This window comes from Echinops telfairi, unplaced genomic scaffold (assembly GCF_000313985.2).
Source record: "Echinops telfairi isolate 266 unplaced genomic scaffold, ASM31398v2 ScPeMD7_25;HRSCAF=90, whole genome shotgun sequence".
NCBI lineage: Eukaryota > Metazoa > Chordata > Mammalia > Afrosoricida > Tenrecidae > Echinops > Echinops telfairi.
Window position 1 is genome coordinate 20,332,100 of NW_022103922.1, and position 16,010 is coordinate 20,348,109.

Consider the following 16,010-nt stretch of genomic DNA (forward strand, 5'->3'; position numbering starts at 1 on the left):
ACTTTTGTTTCTACTGTAACACAAGCTTTAGAGAGAAAATGTAAAAAAACAATGCTTTCCAAGTAAGACAGACCCTGAATTCAAAGTTTCTCAGGCATAATTCATTGCCATCACGGCCGTGCTGACTCCTAGTATAGGACAGGGTGGAACTGTCCCTGTGAGTTTCTGAGACTATAACTCTTTTCAGGAGTAGAAAGCCCTGTGTTACTCTTGAGGAGCTAGCTGGTGATTTCAAACCGCTGACCTTGCTGTTAGTGGGCCAACTTGCAACCAGTTCGCCACCAGGGCCACTTTAAACCACAGAACACCTGTGATTGAAACAGCACCATTTCAGGGGAAAAGGCACACGCTTCAAGTTTATGTAAGGAAACTTGATTAGGCCGCTATTACAGGCACAGGTCACTGGGGATCTGTCTAAACAAAGAGATAAGAACTACTTAACAGTAATGAGATGATCAATCTACTGCACAACAAGACTTCCACAAGATTCATACTGGAAAACAGCTTCCTTTAGTAAGTATTCTAAACACCCCTTCTTATTCATTGGATTAACCCAAACTCAACATCACAGCCTCCAAAGTACTGCCTAGACCTTGTCCAAATAACTACATCCTAAATTGACGGTCACATTAGTAAGCATTCTTTCTGCTCATTTTATAGTCTGTGGCTGCATGATGCCCATTGCCATTCTCTCTGCACTTACAAACAGCTGTTGTTAAGTGCCTCTGCGTTGCGTCAGTTCCAGCTTATAGGCCCCTCTGTACAAGAGAGCAAAACCCTGCCTGGCCCTGTGCCGTCTTCGTGACTTCTGCCACCGTGTCCATCCATTTTGCCAAGGGCATTCCCCTTTGTTGTTGTCCCTCTACTTTACCAAGCATGGTAGCCTTTTCTCCAGGGAGCGTTCTCTTCTGATAGCATGTCCAAGGTACCTGAGAGGAAGTCTCGCCCTCCTGGCCTCTACGGAGCATGCTGGCTGTACTTCCTGCAGGGTAGGTTTGTTTGTTTGTTGGCAGACCATGGACCGTGAGCAGGCTTCTCCAGCACCATAACCCAGATGCGTTGATTCTGCTGACTTCCTTACTCAACGTCCAACTTTCACGTGCAGATGAGGTGACTGAAAATACCATGGCTTGGGTCAGACGCACCTTAGTCCCAACGTAATGCATCATTTGATTTTCATGAGCATTGATTGTGGATCCAAGCAAGATAAAAATTTATAGACAACTTCAATCTTTTCTCTGTGTATCATGATGTTATTTAGTGGCCCAGTTGTGAGGATTTTGGTCTTCCCGACATTGAGTTATAATCCATATTAAAGGCTGAAATCCTTGATCTTTATCAGCAAGTGCATCAAGGCCACTTTGTTATCAATCCACTGTACAACACATTGATGACAATGGATTGATGCCACAAGTGTAAGGTTGTGAACAGCTCTCCTCCAATCCTGATGCTGCATTCTTCATATAATCCAGCTGTTCTGCATATGTGCCCAGCATAGAATAGAGACTGAAAAAGCACTTAAAAACTTCTTACAATTACAAATGAGGGTCCTTATTTTGTGAATGAGCTAACTGCAGCAAAGCGCCTATCACCACTAACCATCATCTTTGGTACTGGCACTACTTCATGACCTTCTCGTATAGTAATTGCTCATCTGCTGGAATGTGGTAGACAGGTGTTAACAGCCCCACAGACGGATGAGGAAACCGAGGCTCAGATGTTAAAGGTGAATTTCCCACCAGGAAATACTGAGTGGTAGAGCAAAGAAGCAGGTTCTTACTGGTCACAAGGTCACATTCTAATTTATTACGTCACCTCCATACTGCTGAGGTGAATGGGGCAAGGCCATCAGGAGTCAACGGGGGACTCTTGGTCACCATCCTTTCCTGCATATAGTCTCTGTAACGAAGGCATCCGTGTACATGCTCGTCTTCTAAGAACAACACAAGTTCTTTGACCCCCTCACTCTGGGTTTAATCCAACGCATGGGTTCCCATTTCATTGGCATCCAGTGGGTAATGGAGAGGTCATAAGTTTGTGTGTGCTGTGAAAATCGTGACCCCTAGTGAGACAGTTTATTGTGCCAGCCTGGCTGATAAACGCAGGTGGGATTGACTGAGGGGCGGAGAGATGGATGGCTTGGTGAGCCTTGCCTTTCTTGTCTCTCGCTCTGTGATCATCGGACCAGTGTGCGGCTGCCTTGCTTGTTCTGTGCTTTAATTTAAAGGCTACAGAGCCTGTGGGACGCCTAGCCTGTGGACTGTGTTGCTGTAAGTTGAGGTCCCTTTAAGACTTCTCTGGAGCTGGGAACTGGCAATTGGTGACCTGCCTTGTGATTGGCTGCTGTGCTGACATAACCTAGCTCTCTCTACAAATACAGGAAGATCTAGCATCAGATGGAGACTGGAAGGACTGCTAGTCTCTCAACTTTCTCTCACGGACGTGAGTTGCACTAAGCTGTTTATAGTGCTTCTAATTTAACTGTTTATTTCTTGTGTATTTATCTGTATATGATTGCATATTTATCTGTATATGATTTAAGATTGTATATTTATCTGTATATGATTTAACATTTCATTTCTCATTATATATCTAATTATCTTTATGATTTAACATTTCATTTCTTGTTATATATTAATTACCTTTATAAATAAATATATTATATTATCAAGAATTTGGTTTTATCTCTCTAGAGAACCCTGTCTAACACATTTTAGTTTTCCAGAGTCTGGAGAAGGGCATGCCCAGCAGCGTACCTGGGTGTTGTTGGTCTTCAGTAAGGGCGGCGGAGGGTCGTGATGGAGCGGGGAAGACGCCGAGCTGCTTTCGCTGTCACTGCCGTCGCTCAAGCTGACTCTGAAAAGGAGAGAGGGCGAGAAGTCACGCACATCAATAAGAACTACTGATTTCTTAAAAAAAAGATAAGCCGGTCCTGGGTATACAGAGCAAGGAATCCACACTCTAAACATGACAATGCTTGTTCTCAACAACAAAAGCTAACGTGTATCAAAGTTTATTTTGTGCCTGAATCCGTGCTAAGGTCCTTACCTGTCATTTCTCATCTCATAATCATATTTCGTAGACAAAGACAGTACGGCTCAGGGTCACAGGGATAAATGTGGTAGTTCTAACATTTATAGCCAAGCAGTGCTGCTCAGCCACTCTACCTTACTGGCGACATTTGTTGGTTGCATGTTCCAGCCCCATCCACATTAGTATCAAATGGGTGACCTGAGTTTGTGGAAGGTCAACAAAATGGGGCAGTTTGTAAGTTACTACTTTTTTATTCTCCTTTCCTGTCACTCTGCTAACCTACAAATAAACAGACACAGAGACAGACAGATGGACGGACACACACATACACATTTTGCTAAAATGCAGGCTGCCGATGTGGAAGCCACTGCTAAGTCAAATGGGGACAGCAGCCCTGCAGCGCGGACAGCTCAGGGCACCATCTGAGGAAGAGGATGGGAAGCCCAGCAGGCTAGCACCACCTCCCACCGTTTCGAAGTTGCAATCATTCAAGTCCATCTCCAGTTCTGAGCATGTGCACAATTCAGACAGCATCCATGGGAAATATGCGAGCCCAGCCTAAAGGAAGGTTCTTGGGACAGCTGCTTAAAAGAAATGCAATGATATCTTTCAACAGCTAAACACAATAAAACTACCACCTCTGTTGCCCCTACATTTCAGATTACAATGGAGTTTCCTTTGGTAGCCAGAGTAGGATATATTTCTGTATTCGACACTGCTCCATGTCTGCCCTCCTTCTGAAAACGCCGCCCTTCAGCCTTTGTCTCCCTTTCTCTGGGTACACTGTAATCTAGAAAAATATTCCTCTTAGGACCAGGCAATGCTCAAGAAATCAGGCTAGTTCTCTCGCTCTAAACAGGCAGTCACACTCCGGTGCTGTAAAATATTTGGAGAGATAAGCTAGCGAGATACACTTCTGTGTATCTGCACCAGGACATCCATTCAGCAAAAATGGATGGAACCCGTTTTCCTTAACTGAATAACATTAATGAGAAGTGCAGCTGATGCACTGAGTTTAGATGCTTCTTGACGGGAGTGGAAGGCTGGGCATTTAGAGTCAGAGAGTTGAGCCTTCACGGGCACCCGGAAGACCCAATGTTATACTAGCACCGCTGTGCTCACAGCAAACGTCAGGCAGGGGGAAAGATGACCATCTCCCAAGAGCCCACCAGACAACCCCCAGCGTGTCCCAGCGACCCACAGGGGGGTCTGTGGATAGGGCAACAGTTAATAACACAACACCCAGTTCCTCAAAATTACTGCATCTGGGGAACTGTCTAAATAGGCCAGGCATTTTTCATCAACTAAAGCTGAGGACTGCCAGTGGACACAAAGTCTGACTGGTATAACTAAGTTTCCAAACCCCAGGGTTTAGTCTGCTTTCAGAGCCCTCTGTCCTAGTAATTTCCTTCCTGTACAATTAAAGTCTTCAAAAGGCAGCATAGCGGTTACATGTGGGGCGGTTAATGGCAAGGTTAGCAGTTTGAAGCCACCAGGCTCTCTGTGAGAGAAAGAGGAGGCTTTCTGCTGCAGTAACCAGTGACAAGTCACAAAAATTCGCAGGGGCAGTTCTACTCTGTCCTAGAGGGTTGCTCTGAGGTGGCATCAACTTGGTGCCAGTGAGTGAGTGGAGATGTCAATTCAAGGCCATACGTCTTTTTTTTTTAATCGTATTATTAGGGGCTCATACAACTCATCACAATCCATACATACATCAATTGTGTAAAGCACATTTGTACATTCATTGCCCTCGTCATTCTCAAAACATTTACTCTCCACTTAAGCCCCCGGCATCAGGTCCTCATTTTTTCCCCTCCCTCCCCGCTCCCCTCTCCCTCATGAGCCCTTGATAATTTATAAACTATAATTTTGTCATATCTTACCCTGTCCAACGTCTCCCTTCACCCACTTTTCTGTTGTCTGTCCCCCAGGGAGGAGGTCACATGTAGATCCTTGTAATCGGTTCCCTCTTTCCAACCCACTCTCCCTCTACCCTTCCAGTATGGCCACTCACACTACTGGTCCTGAAGGGATCATCTGCCCTGGATTCCCTGTGTTTCCAGTTCCTATCTGTACCAGTGTACATCCTCTGGTCTAGCCTGGCTTGCAAGATAGAATTCGGATCATGATAGTAGGGGGGTGGGAGGAAGCATTTAGGAACTAGAAGAAAGTTGTATTTTTCATCGTTGCTACATCGCACCCTGTCTGGCTCATCTCCTCCCTGAGACCCCTCTGCAAGGGGATCTCCAGTGGCAAGGCCATAAGTCTTATTTCCTCCCATTTAGAAGTGCTAGAGAGGGAGTCTGGGGGGCCATTGGTGTTAACTGTGGCCATAGGGAACAGTCAAGAAATCGGATAGGGCATGACCTAAGGAGTCTTTGTGGAGTTTCCAATTAGAAACTATAGAGTTTATTCAATTTGGGTTCAGATAGTATTCTGTTTAAGAATTTTAGGGCCTTCTTACACAACAAGGGATAATAGGACAATATTTAATGCAACAGATTATAACTGTAACAGGCTTTAAATTCAAGTAGTATATTTTTCTCCTACTCAAAACACATTAAAATAAGCATGCTTATTTGTTTTCCTCATGATAAAGAAATAAAATCCTTGAGGCAATTTCAACCTGACTATTAATTATAAGTGACATGAATTACCATTTTTATAATGCGAAATTATGCCTCACAGCATTAAAGCTACTTAAGAAACCTAATTGTCAGCACACTTAAAAGGAATTTCTTTGCCGAAAAACACACACAGGTGATCCTCGATTTAATTAGGTCACACATAATTCACTGAAGCCAATTATGTATTTCAAACGACAAACAGCAAAGCACCTATTTTCAGAGGCTGATGCCTATCCCCAGCAACTGACCTACACACCCTCTTCAGCGTAAAGCACCCTTCATCTCAGCCGTCCTGCCAACCTGGCACAGACTTTCAAATATAAGGCCCTCTCACATGAATTTTTTTCCTACAAACTTTTACAACAAAACCAGGCCTCTTCTGAGGAAAGGAATGAGTCATTCGTTCGGAGATGAACTTGAGTTTGCCAAGGTCACGTGCTGCCATTATTCTTGGCGTTTCACGCTTGCGTGCCGATTGCCCCTAGTTGGTAGAAATAAAAAGCATGTTTTCACTGCAGGCACCCTCTCTCCTTAGGAGACACTCACCTGCGACTCCGACTGCCCCCTCTATTTACAGGTCTCTCCATTTCGGAATCATTGTCATTATCTTCTGCCTCATCTGATTCTTCCTCGTTGTCATCCGAATGGAGATCTTTCATGATAGACCGCAAAGGCCCTGAAGAATGACAATGAACGGGGCAAACAGGCCAAGTCAGACAGAACGCTCACCAGCAACGAGAGCTCTCCACTGTCCATCCGCTAGACAACAATCATGATCTTGTCTGTCTTGCCACGTTTTATAAAACAAGTGGGGGTAGAATGTAACTTCTGCCCAAATACTCTTTTACAATAGGTGCTCCTGTTATGTTTATTAAGAAATCTGTTTTCTAGGATATTTTTTCTCTATGTAGTTTTCTTCCCTGACCAAACTTATACCGATAAAACGAAACAGAAAAACCTATTCATAAATTGACTGTTTTTGTAAGGTTAATCCATGTATTGAAAAATTGAGAATAGTAAATCATTGTGGTTGGAACTTGCCCTGGGCAGCGCAGTGTTGGTGTGGTCGTTTTTGATCTATTAAGCCTTAGCTGTTCCTTTTATTTCAAGGCCAACTTCCGGTCAAGCAAAGAATTTCAGTCAAGTTCAGATTATAAGGTATTTCGATTCCACAGTGTAATGTCCCATCTCTGATCTTCATATTGATCTTGGACACAAGGTCTTGTTGCAACAACCTCACACAGCCAATTTCCATTCTACTTTTAAAAGAAATTCCTGGCAAAATACCAGCATGTATTTACATAGATAAGACCAGGGGTCCTCAAACTATGGCCCGCCGGGAACACTTATCCGGCCAGCTGGGTGTTTTTGCCCCGTTTGGTTTTTTACTTCAAAATAAGATATGTGCAGTGTGCATAGAAATGTGTTCATAGTTTGTTTTTTTAAACTACACTCCAGCCCTCCAACGGGTCTGAGGGACAGTGAACTGGCCCCCTGTTAAAACGTTTGAGGACCCCTGGATAAGACCATGGAATAAATCAGAGGCTGAGAAAATTCAAGAGAGTATCCAATACTAAATGGGAGAAGAGAATCAAGTCTTAACCAATTTTATTGGGAGGGTAGGGAACGGGAGTGGGGTGGGAAACAGAACCGAGAAGACAAAAAGAACTCTTGTTATGTGAATGATTTTTATTTTATTTCTAAAATTATGGGGAAACCAAGATAGATGTTTTGAATTTTAACAGAAGAGATTGTAATGGCAATCAAGAAAGTGAGAGAGGCGCTTTCATTCCTGATGAGGCACTTTCTACAGTCTAATGTGAGGTAGGAAGATCAGAAGCATCACTAGCTCAGGTCTAAAATAACAGTGGACTCCCCGCAACCTCCCATTCTGCCAGTCTCCAATTTCCGCTTAAGTCCCTGGAAGTCGGAGGAACGCAAACTCTGAACAGACAAGTATCTCTGTCTTTATTTTCACTGCTTTTCCTGGAAGCTCAGCCTTAGCCAAAACATACAATCACCCTTTTTCAAAACATACACAGCCATCAAGAATTCTGTGTGGTCACTGAAAACTGTCATGTTCAATACGATGCTTAAAAACAAGTTATCCTTTGGTATGAACACACCGTTCATGCTAAAGAAAATAAAAACGGGCAGCATTTGAAGATTTTTTCCCATGCATACATAAAAGGGGAGAAATGGTCTATAATTAGAAAATGTTTTAGTTTGGACTCCTTCAAGTTCATGCTACACTTGTACATATATGCAGAGGAAAAAAATATATATATATTAAAAAAAACAGCAGTCACACTTATTAAGGAGGATGGTGTATTAATGTATAGAACAATACAGGAAGTAAAATGGATGTGTCCAAACGGGAAAGTGAAAACCCACTGCCCCCCCATGTCAAAGCCTCGCAGATCCAGCTTCTGCTATTGTATTTCCTTTGGGAACTCCCTGGAATGGGCTGTGCCTATAATCCTTTTGTAAAATGGGTATCTGATGGCAGGCGCTGGAAAAAGAGGGAATTTCTAGAGCTTGGCCTCATCCATCAGAATAATTCTCAAGTGCATTCCTAGGGGAAATAAATACAACTGCATAAAGGCCAAGTTATCATTCAGATAATAAAACCGTAGGAGATAGGTTATACATCAACTCATTAGGATGCTTTATGGGCACAGGGTTTCAGAGCCGGCCTGGGAGAGGTTGGTACCTTGTTGCCTGGTCTGGGAAGGCGTGAAGCTAGAGCTGGAACTGGAGCTGGAACTGGCAGGGCTGGGCTGTTCTGACTTTAAAGAAGAGAGAGACATTGTTAATTAAGGAACAGGGCACTACACATCTCACTAACACGGAAAACAATATTCCTGCTTTCAGCACCCTTTGGAAAAATATTCCCGAGACGATAAGAAAACGACACGCATTTTGTTAAGGCAAAAGTACCGAGATGAGGAAGCCGAGATATCCTTTTGTTTTGCCCACTTCAGTTTTACTAGGTGCAGAAGCAAATATATAGACTCAAGGATTAAGAGATAAATGATAAACCCAAGGATTAAGAGATAAATGCCTTTGCATTACACACGGGAAGAAACCGGCTTTGATTTCCCTACCATGTTTACGGCTCAGCAGGTCTCTTTCTGAATGATACCTTGATTACCCTTTCTGCAAGGTTTGATTGACTCAACCAGTTAAAATCTAGTGGTAATGAGGCCAAGGTCACTAGTTCAATCACATTATGAGCCAGTTAATTTTACTCTGGTCCAAGGCCATGACCCAAGCCTAACCCTTTCACCCACAGTTCACAGATGGAAGGCAGCGCTCATAAGCGATCTGGCCAAGCTCCACAGATGAGTCAGGGCAAATGTTGCAACCAGGCACAACAACAACAAAACATCTTTTACCCAGCCATCTATTCAGAGCACCACACCTGTCCATCTTCCCCGCTGCTCAGTGAAGGCTCCCCATCCTTTACAATCCAAATCTGCTCCATGTCCTCCTCGATGCAGGCGCACAGAAAGGGGACCACCCGCCTGCTTATCAGAAGGTTTCCAAGTATCACGCCGCTCCGAAAATGTGTCTTTTCACCCCAGAGGAGACTGCAGGGCTGTCAGCCCCTCACTGAGTGAGGGGTGCTGACTTGAACTTCTGGTTCTCTCTCGGTACTTAGCAGAACGCAATGCAAACAGCATGCACTCTGTATGTGTGCCGAAAGACAGCACACCAGACCCTGGCCCACTGTCCGTCACAAGTTTTACGAGATGTACCCGTGCAGCTCAACACTGAAAGAGCAGACACGGACGGACTACAGTCTGCAAGGGAATTGATGACTGCACCAATGTAACTGTATTTCATATATTTATGACCAGGAACAAATGTTGGCATGCAAGTGTGGATGATTTCCACCCCTTTTCCAAAAAGCACCCACTGCTTCAGTGGCACACTCCTATTGCCCAAGAAACACTACTGCGTGGAGCCTTGGGCTCTTTTGAAGGTCCAGCAATAGGGAATCACATTGGCAAGCACAACTCAGGTGAGACAGGAAATCAAGGGGACAAGGAGTTATGTCCATGAGGTGGGGGGCAGCTGGGGACAGGGAGGGGAGAACATCGTCGATGCTGCGGCGCGGTGCATGTAGAAACCGTTGTAGGGGTGTGTTCTGCGGTGCACATTTCCAACAGCAAAAACGAAATTCTCCTTTGAAAGAAATCACAGAGGTCTGCCCATGTTCACAAAACAGCATCATTCTACTGGGCTCCGTGGGTGACCATGTTTCTCAGTGCCCCCTCCAGGGTGAACTAAACAGCCCGTTAAAACAACAAAACAAAACTGGAGTGAACTCAAACGGCCAATGGCAACTCACAGGGGGCCGAGAGCACCCTCAGAAGGCCCTGATCGAAGGACAAGGAGCTACTCTCCCCTCAGCACCAGCCCCCACCCCACCGGGCCGCAGGGCTCCCCCAGACTCCGACACAAGGAAGCACTTTCGGGCGCCCTCCACCTCCCGGCTGGATGGGAAAACAGGTGTCAGCAATCTACTGCTCCGGCTGCAGGAAAGGAGTCAGACAGGCCCTGTAATGAGCAGCAGGCGGCCCACCGAACTTGAGTTTGCAGGACATGGTCCTCTACGTGGTTGTTAGCGACCCACAAGGAAGAGGGGGTTGACAAGAGCTCTCGCCTGCTTGAGGTAACTGTTCATTTCGGTGAGGTGGCTCTTCCACTGGGAGCCCCGCTGCCGAGGGCCACAACTCTAAGGGTATTTGGCTGGCATTTCTGTGCAGCGCCCAGCTGCAAAACATTTCTCCCAGGGGCCGCAGGGACCTCCTTTTCCTCTCCAAGTTGCTCTTTTCTGCCATGAAAAGTGCCTGCACCCGGTATTATTTTGATAGCTCTGGAAACCATTTGGGAGCCAAATAAGATGTCTCCGTGAGCAGAGTGCTAATTTCCCATGCTGCTTGACCAGGGCCCGGCTTAAAGGGGCCATGTTCTACCGGAGCGCACAAGGATGACAGGAGAGCACGGTGCTCAGTGGATCCGTCTGTCTCAAGTACCCTGGCAGCGCCCAAGTCAAACCTGGAAGCAGCTTTCTTTGAGCGTAACCACAAGCAAGATGAATCATTCCAGGGTTGCTAACCATCAGGAAAATGACAAATCCGAAAGGGCATCTGTGCTTGCCTTTCAACTTTTATGGCTGACACCCTGACTCTTCCATAAGGCATTGGAGGAAGCTTAAAATAGCAACTGTCCTATGTCAATGAGAATATCAAAATAGAAAGTTTAGCCCAATAGGGCTGGATAGACAAGGATAGCTTGCGGGTAATGAGTGGCCACGTCCTGGAAGAGGTTGGCAGTCCAGACGAACATTTGTGGGATTTTTAGAGCTTTGGGACTTTAGAGATGATCTTCAGGCAGTGACTGGAACACTTTCGTTTGAGTCACAATCACATAGAGGGATTGTTAACACATGGACCGCTGGGCCCCACCCTGGAGTCTGTAATTCACTATGTCTGGGTAGGTTCGAGAACCGGAATCTTTTCCCCGTTCCCCGTGGATGCTAATGTGCTACTGTCCAAGGACCAACCAGACTTTTGAGCGACACCAATCTAGGGGCCCAGAGATACAAAACCATGAGAATGCAGGGAATCAGCTGAGGTTGTGATTCATCAGGTTTGGAGTGGAGGGTTCAGGACAGCACATTCCACACAGCAAAGCTTTACTTCTCTTTAAACCAAGTCTGCTCTTTGTCACAATTTTTAAGATTCAGATTTACCCTCCAAAATACCAAAAAAATTTACATAAACCAGAAAAGGATATTGTTTGACAAAAATATTCACTATAAACAGAATTGAATGACAGTCTTTAGAGACCCTAAGGGGCTAGAAAGGAAACCTTGGTGGTATGGAGGGTTAAGTGTTGGGTTGCTAACGGCAACACTGTCCGTTCAAACTCACTAGTGGCTCCATGGGAGAAAGATTAGGCTATCTACTCCCATTAAGATTTATAGGCTCACAAACTCTACAGAGCAGTTCTACTCTGTCCTATGCGGCCACCATGTGTCAAAATCAGCTTGATGGCAGTGGGTTTTAATGAGTGGAAGGATTGTGGTATCCTCATCTCCACACCCTATCCCCCAAGAAACATTAAGATGTGTCTGTGAAAATACACATTAAACCAGAAAACAGGTGCAAGGAAGTCCAGTGAGGTTTTGATTCTCCCCTTGCTGATTAACTTGAGACTTCTTGTCAAAATACCCAAATTCCTCCACTAAAAAAGTTTGAGCCTCTCCTTACTGATGTTCTAAGCATATGTGTAGCTACCTTACCAGGTTGTCTGACCCTAGTCCTGAGTTTTCTTTGATTTGATTTGCTGCACGAGGGTAAAGCACGATAGTAATTGCCATTGAATCAAAGCATAGGCTTGGGAATCCCTATTCTACTGCTTGCTAGTTAGTACATTTTGGGGGAGTTGCCATAAGCATCAGTGTCCTCAAAGACAGAGCGAGGGCACTGCATCTCTGTAGAACTGATAGAGTTATGTTGATATAATAAAGTAAAAGCACCTAGCACAGGACTACTATCTTGGTAGCTAACCGAAATCTGACTGCTATTATTATTCATACAGGATCACAAGTTTTCCATTGCCAAAACAAGATATAGCTCTACTGCCAAAATAATGGGCCTACCAAGATTTGCAAAGCAGTCTTCAATACTAAGTGGCTATACAAAATCATTTTGTAATGGATTTTCTACAGAGGATTATTTTTGTCTAAGACAACAAGTAAGAAAAACCACATGTTTACGGCGCCTAGAGGTTAAGTGCTTCAAAGGAGAACACCTATCAAGGTAGGTCACATGAACAGGCTTGCACAACCTTGGCACTGTTCCTTACTCTGGGAGTATGCTCACTTCTTAAGTAACCAGAAGACAGAAGTAAATATTTTATGAACAACAAAATTTCACTGACTCAACCTTTAAAGTAGGCAAATTTTCTGCTGCATTGATTGTGTGTTTGTGTGTTTTAATTCAAATACGATGTTTACCTATTCCTGAAAGGAGCCCTGGTGACATAGTGGTTCTGGGGTGGACTGCTAACCACACTGTCAGCAGTTCAAAGCCACCAGCTGCTCTGCAGGAGGAAAATGAGGCCTTAGGTTCGCATAAAGAGTTAGTCTCAGAAACTCACAAGGGCAGTTCTACCCTGGCGGATACAGTGTCACTATGAATCAGAAGCAACCTGATGGCAATGAGAATTTGACTTGTGCTTCATAACAAAGAATCTCTTTCTTCACACAAAGGTCTAGAACGATTGTGTCAAGAATAAGTTCTAAGAAGAGAGTGCAAATTGTACACATTTTACTTATTCCCGGTTCAAAGTTTATCATTCCTAACCAAAGTGCTAGGTTCTTGCCAGCTTAGTCATTTTTTATTAATAATCAACCTACTTATCACCTAGCTTTTTGCTTAGCATAAAAAAATTTAACAGGGGAAGGGGAGGAGGAAAACCGAGGAGCTGATACCAAGGGCTCAAGTAGAAAGAAAATGCTTTGAGAATGAAGATGGCAACATATGTACAAATGTGCTTGACACAATGAATGAATGTATGGATTCTGATAAGAGCTGTAAGAGCCCCCAATAAAAGTATTTAATAAATAATAAATAAATAAAACAGAAAAAAATGTAACAGACTACTTCCTCTAGTTTCTCCTCTCTAAGAAACTGTAGATAGTCCACTCAACTTCCAAACACACATTTAATTTCAAAGAAAAATGGCATGGAATATGCATTCCAAACAACTATGAAATGTGTTCTCTATCAGATAGGTGAACTCCGGTTTAACAATTCATTTAATAGGTAAAATATTGAGATAGCTAAGTCAATAAAGGCCAGAGTTTCACAAAGAAATAACTATTGAAAAGTAGTAACAAGGCATATGCAATGAGAATGAATTGCTGAAAGGCTGCTAGGAGCAGGATACTTTTATTTGCATTTGATTTTTATTAATAACCCCTTTAAAAACATGCTAAAAATATAACTTTACCATCTAGTGAAGTTATGAAAAGAGGACTGGTTACACATCTGTCAGTAACTGATTTTCTGGTTCATAACTAATCTTTTGGTGTATATTTGCTGGCATTGACTCGATGGCAGTGAGTTTGGTTTCCGATCATAGTTTCTACTTCATTTGTTTGACCATGACCAAGGTGGGACACATTTCTTATCCCCATTCCACAGGTGTTGGAGTTGAAACACTGTGAAATTGGAGTAACTAAAACCCAAAGCAACCCATTGCTGTGGGATCAAGTCCAACTCCTACGGACAAGCTCACAGCACTCCACAGGGCAGAACAGAACTGCCCCAGTGTTACCAGCTCTGTGCTCTGGTCAAGAGCAGGCTCCCACACCTTTCTCCTAGAGAACTGCTGGTGGAGTCGAACAACTGGCTTTCGGGTTAGCAACTGAGTGTTCAATCAATGTGTCACCAGGGCACTATTGAAGTAGATTAAGCTAGGATTACTTCGCACCCAGTACTATTTCCACCATACATATTAACCTTGAAAAAGTCCACTTAAGTGAAAGCAATATCCTGGATACACACTAACACCTAATTATAACAGTGGTAGAGAAGAAAAGCACTGTGACCATAAGAGATAACCTGTCAACCACACCAAGAGCAAAATGGTGCTAAGGGAAAGCACTTCACTCCAGGGTCTTCATGGTTGGGCATCAGGGTTGCTTCTAACATGTATCCAATCCATACCACAATGGGTGCTGATGACCAGTTCTGTAAGTTTCTCTTCTGAACCATCTGCACTCTCTGGGCACGGGCCCCAGCGAAAAGGACCAGTGAGCATGGCTGCCTGGCAAGATAGTGCAATCAATGATCTTATTCTCCCTCAAAGGCCATCCACCGTCTTTATCCTAGCTCTTTGATACAAAATCCTATGGCTCCAAAAAGAATTTAATCCTTCAATAGATTTAATCCTTCAGATAAACTGCCAACATCCTTTCTTTAAAAACAGGTGAATTTGAGGTGTGGTTGGGTGTGGAGGGAGACTGGTTTATAAGAAGCTGGAACCCATATCGCCAGATCAGTTACTCATGTCTGTGACCACCTCTCTTCTGTGTGTAGGCTCGTCATGTATTATGACAAACTGAGTGAACTTGATGTTCAAATACGATTATATGTAATCTCTTGGGACCTTTCATTATTAAAAGCGATTGTTATGCCAGTCATTCTAATAAGATAGCAAGACCCTAAGGCTTATTATCATAACTGTGAGCAAAACAAGACAGGTCTTTATTTCTGGTACGTTTTCCATTTTGCCACGTTGTTAGGTACCACCAGGTCACTCCTGATTCATAGTGACCCTGCCTGGTGCTATGCCATCCTTATCATCATAGCGATGCTTGTCCCCACTGGGTCAGTCCAGCTCCTCACAAGTCTCTTTTTTTTCTGACCTCTACTGTACCTAGCATGCCAGCCTTTCCAGGGCTGAGCCCCTCCTGACGACGTGAGCAAAGTCGCTGAGATGAGCGCCTAACCATCTCCACTTGGCTGTACTTCTTTAGAGAACTGAACTGTCCTGCCAGGCCATGGGACAGTCACTAGTCTTTGCCAGCACCATACTTTAAAGGCATTGATTCTTCTCCCTCCTCCTTAGCTGCTCTCCAGTTTTTTACTGCATAGAAGGCAATGAAAAGCAGCATGGCTGGGGCAGGCCCGCCTTAGCCCTTGAAGTGACATCAACTTGTAAAACCAACCTAGAGGCCAAGATATTTGGTTTTCTTTTGAGGCACCTCTAATTTTACCATTGCATTAGCAATCTTCATTATTAATATAATCTTCACAAGTACTGTTAAATACTGTCTTTTGTACTCATCATTCCCTGTCTGAGGGCACAGCATCCCATTAGGAAACGAAATGGCCTTGGGGAGGAGGCAAGGGTCTATAAATCTCTCCATGAGACCCTTTCCACACTTAGAGATGGCTGTAATTTTCTTTTAGCTTCCTCCCTTTCAAGCAGACGGGCTCAAGTCTTTTATCTCTCATCACCCGTTGTACTTTGAAGGCTGCTATTGTGGCCAGAACATGTGCTCTTTCCCGAAATCCAGTTGTTGTAAGAGAGTGTATTTGCCAGATGTGCTCTAAGAGATCACTGGCTGGAGAATCCTTAGTCGTTAAGTGCCGTAGGAATGAAAACGGTTACTGTAGCAGGAGCAAATCGGTGTTTGTAGAAGTTCAGTTTAATTCACAATTGACTATTAACTACATCACTTGTGATACCAGAGACTTCTCTTTGTTTCTAATTGGTCTCATGTATGGAAGGATGGTGTGTGTGTGTGTGTGTGTGTGTGTG

At 44.0% G+C, this 16,010-nt stretch overlaps 1 protein-coding gene across 1 annotated transcript in view; it reads right to left on the reverse strand.

Moving 5' to 3' along the window:
* Positions 1 to 16,010, reverse strand: part of MLLT3 (MLLT3 super elongation complex subunit) — a 297,998-nt gene that overhangs the window by 18,280 nt on the left and 263,708 nt on the right. Inside the window, exons 7-9 of the mRNA XM_045289372.1 lie at positions 8,374 to 8,449; positions 6,207 to 6,336; positions 2,757 to 2,856 (exon numbers count right to left, since the gene is read on the reverse strand). Of these exons, the coding sequence (XP_045145307.1) occupies positions 2,757 to 2,856; positions 6,207 to 6,336; positions 8,374 to 8,449 (306 nt within the window). The remainder of the gene's footprint in view (positions 1 to 2,756; positions 2,857 to 6,206; positions 6,337 to 8,373; positions 8,450 to 16,010) is intronic.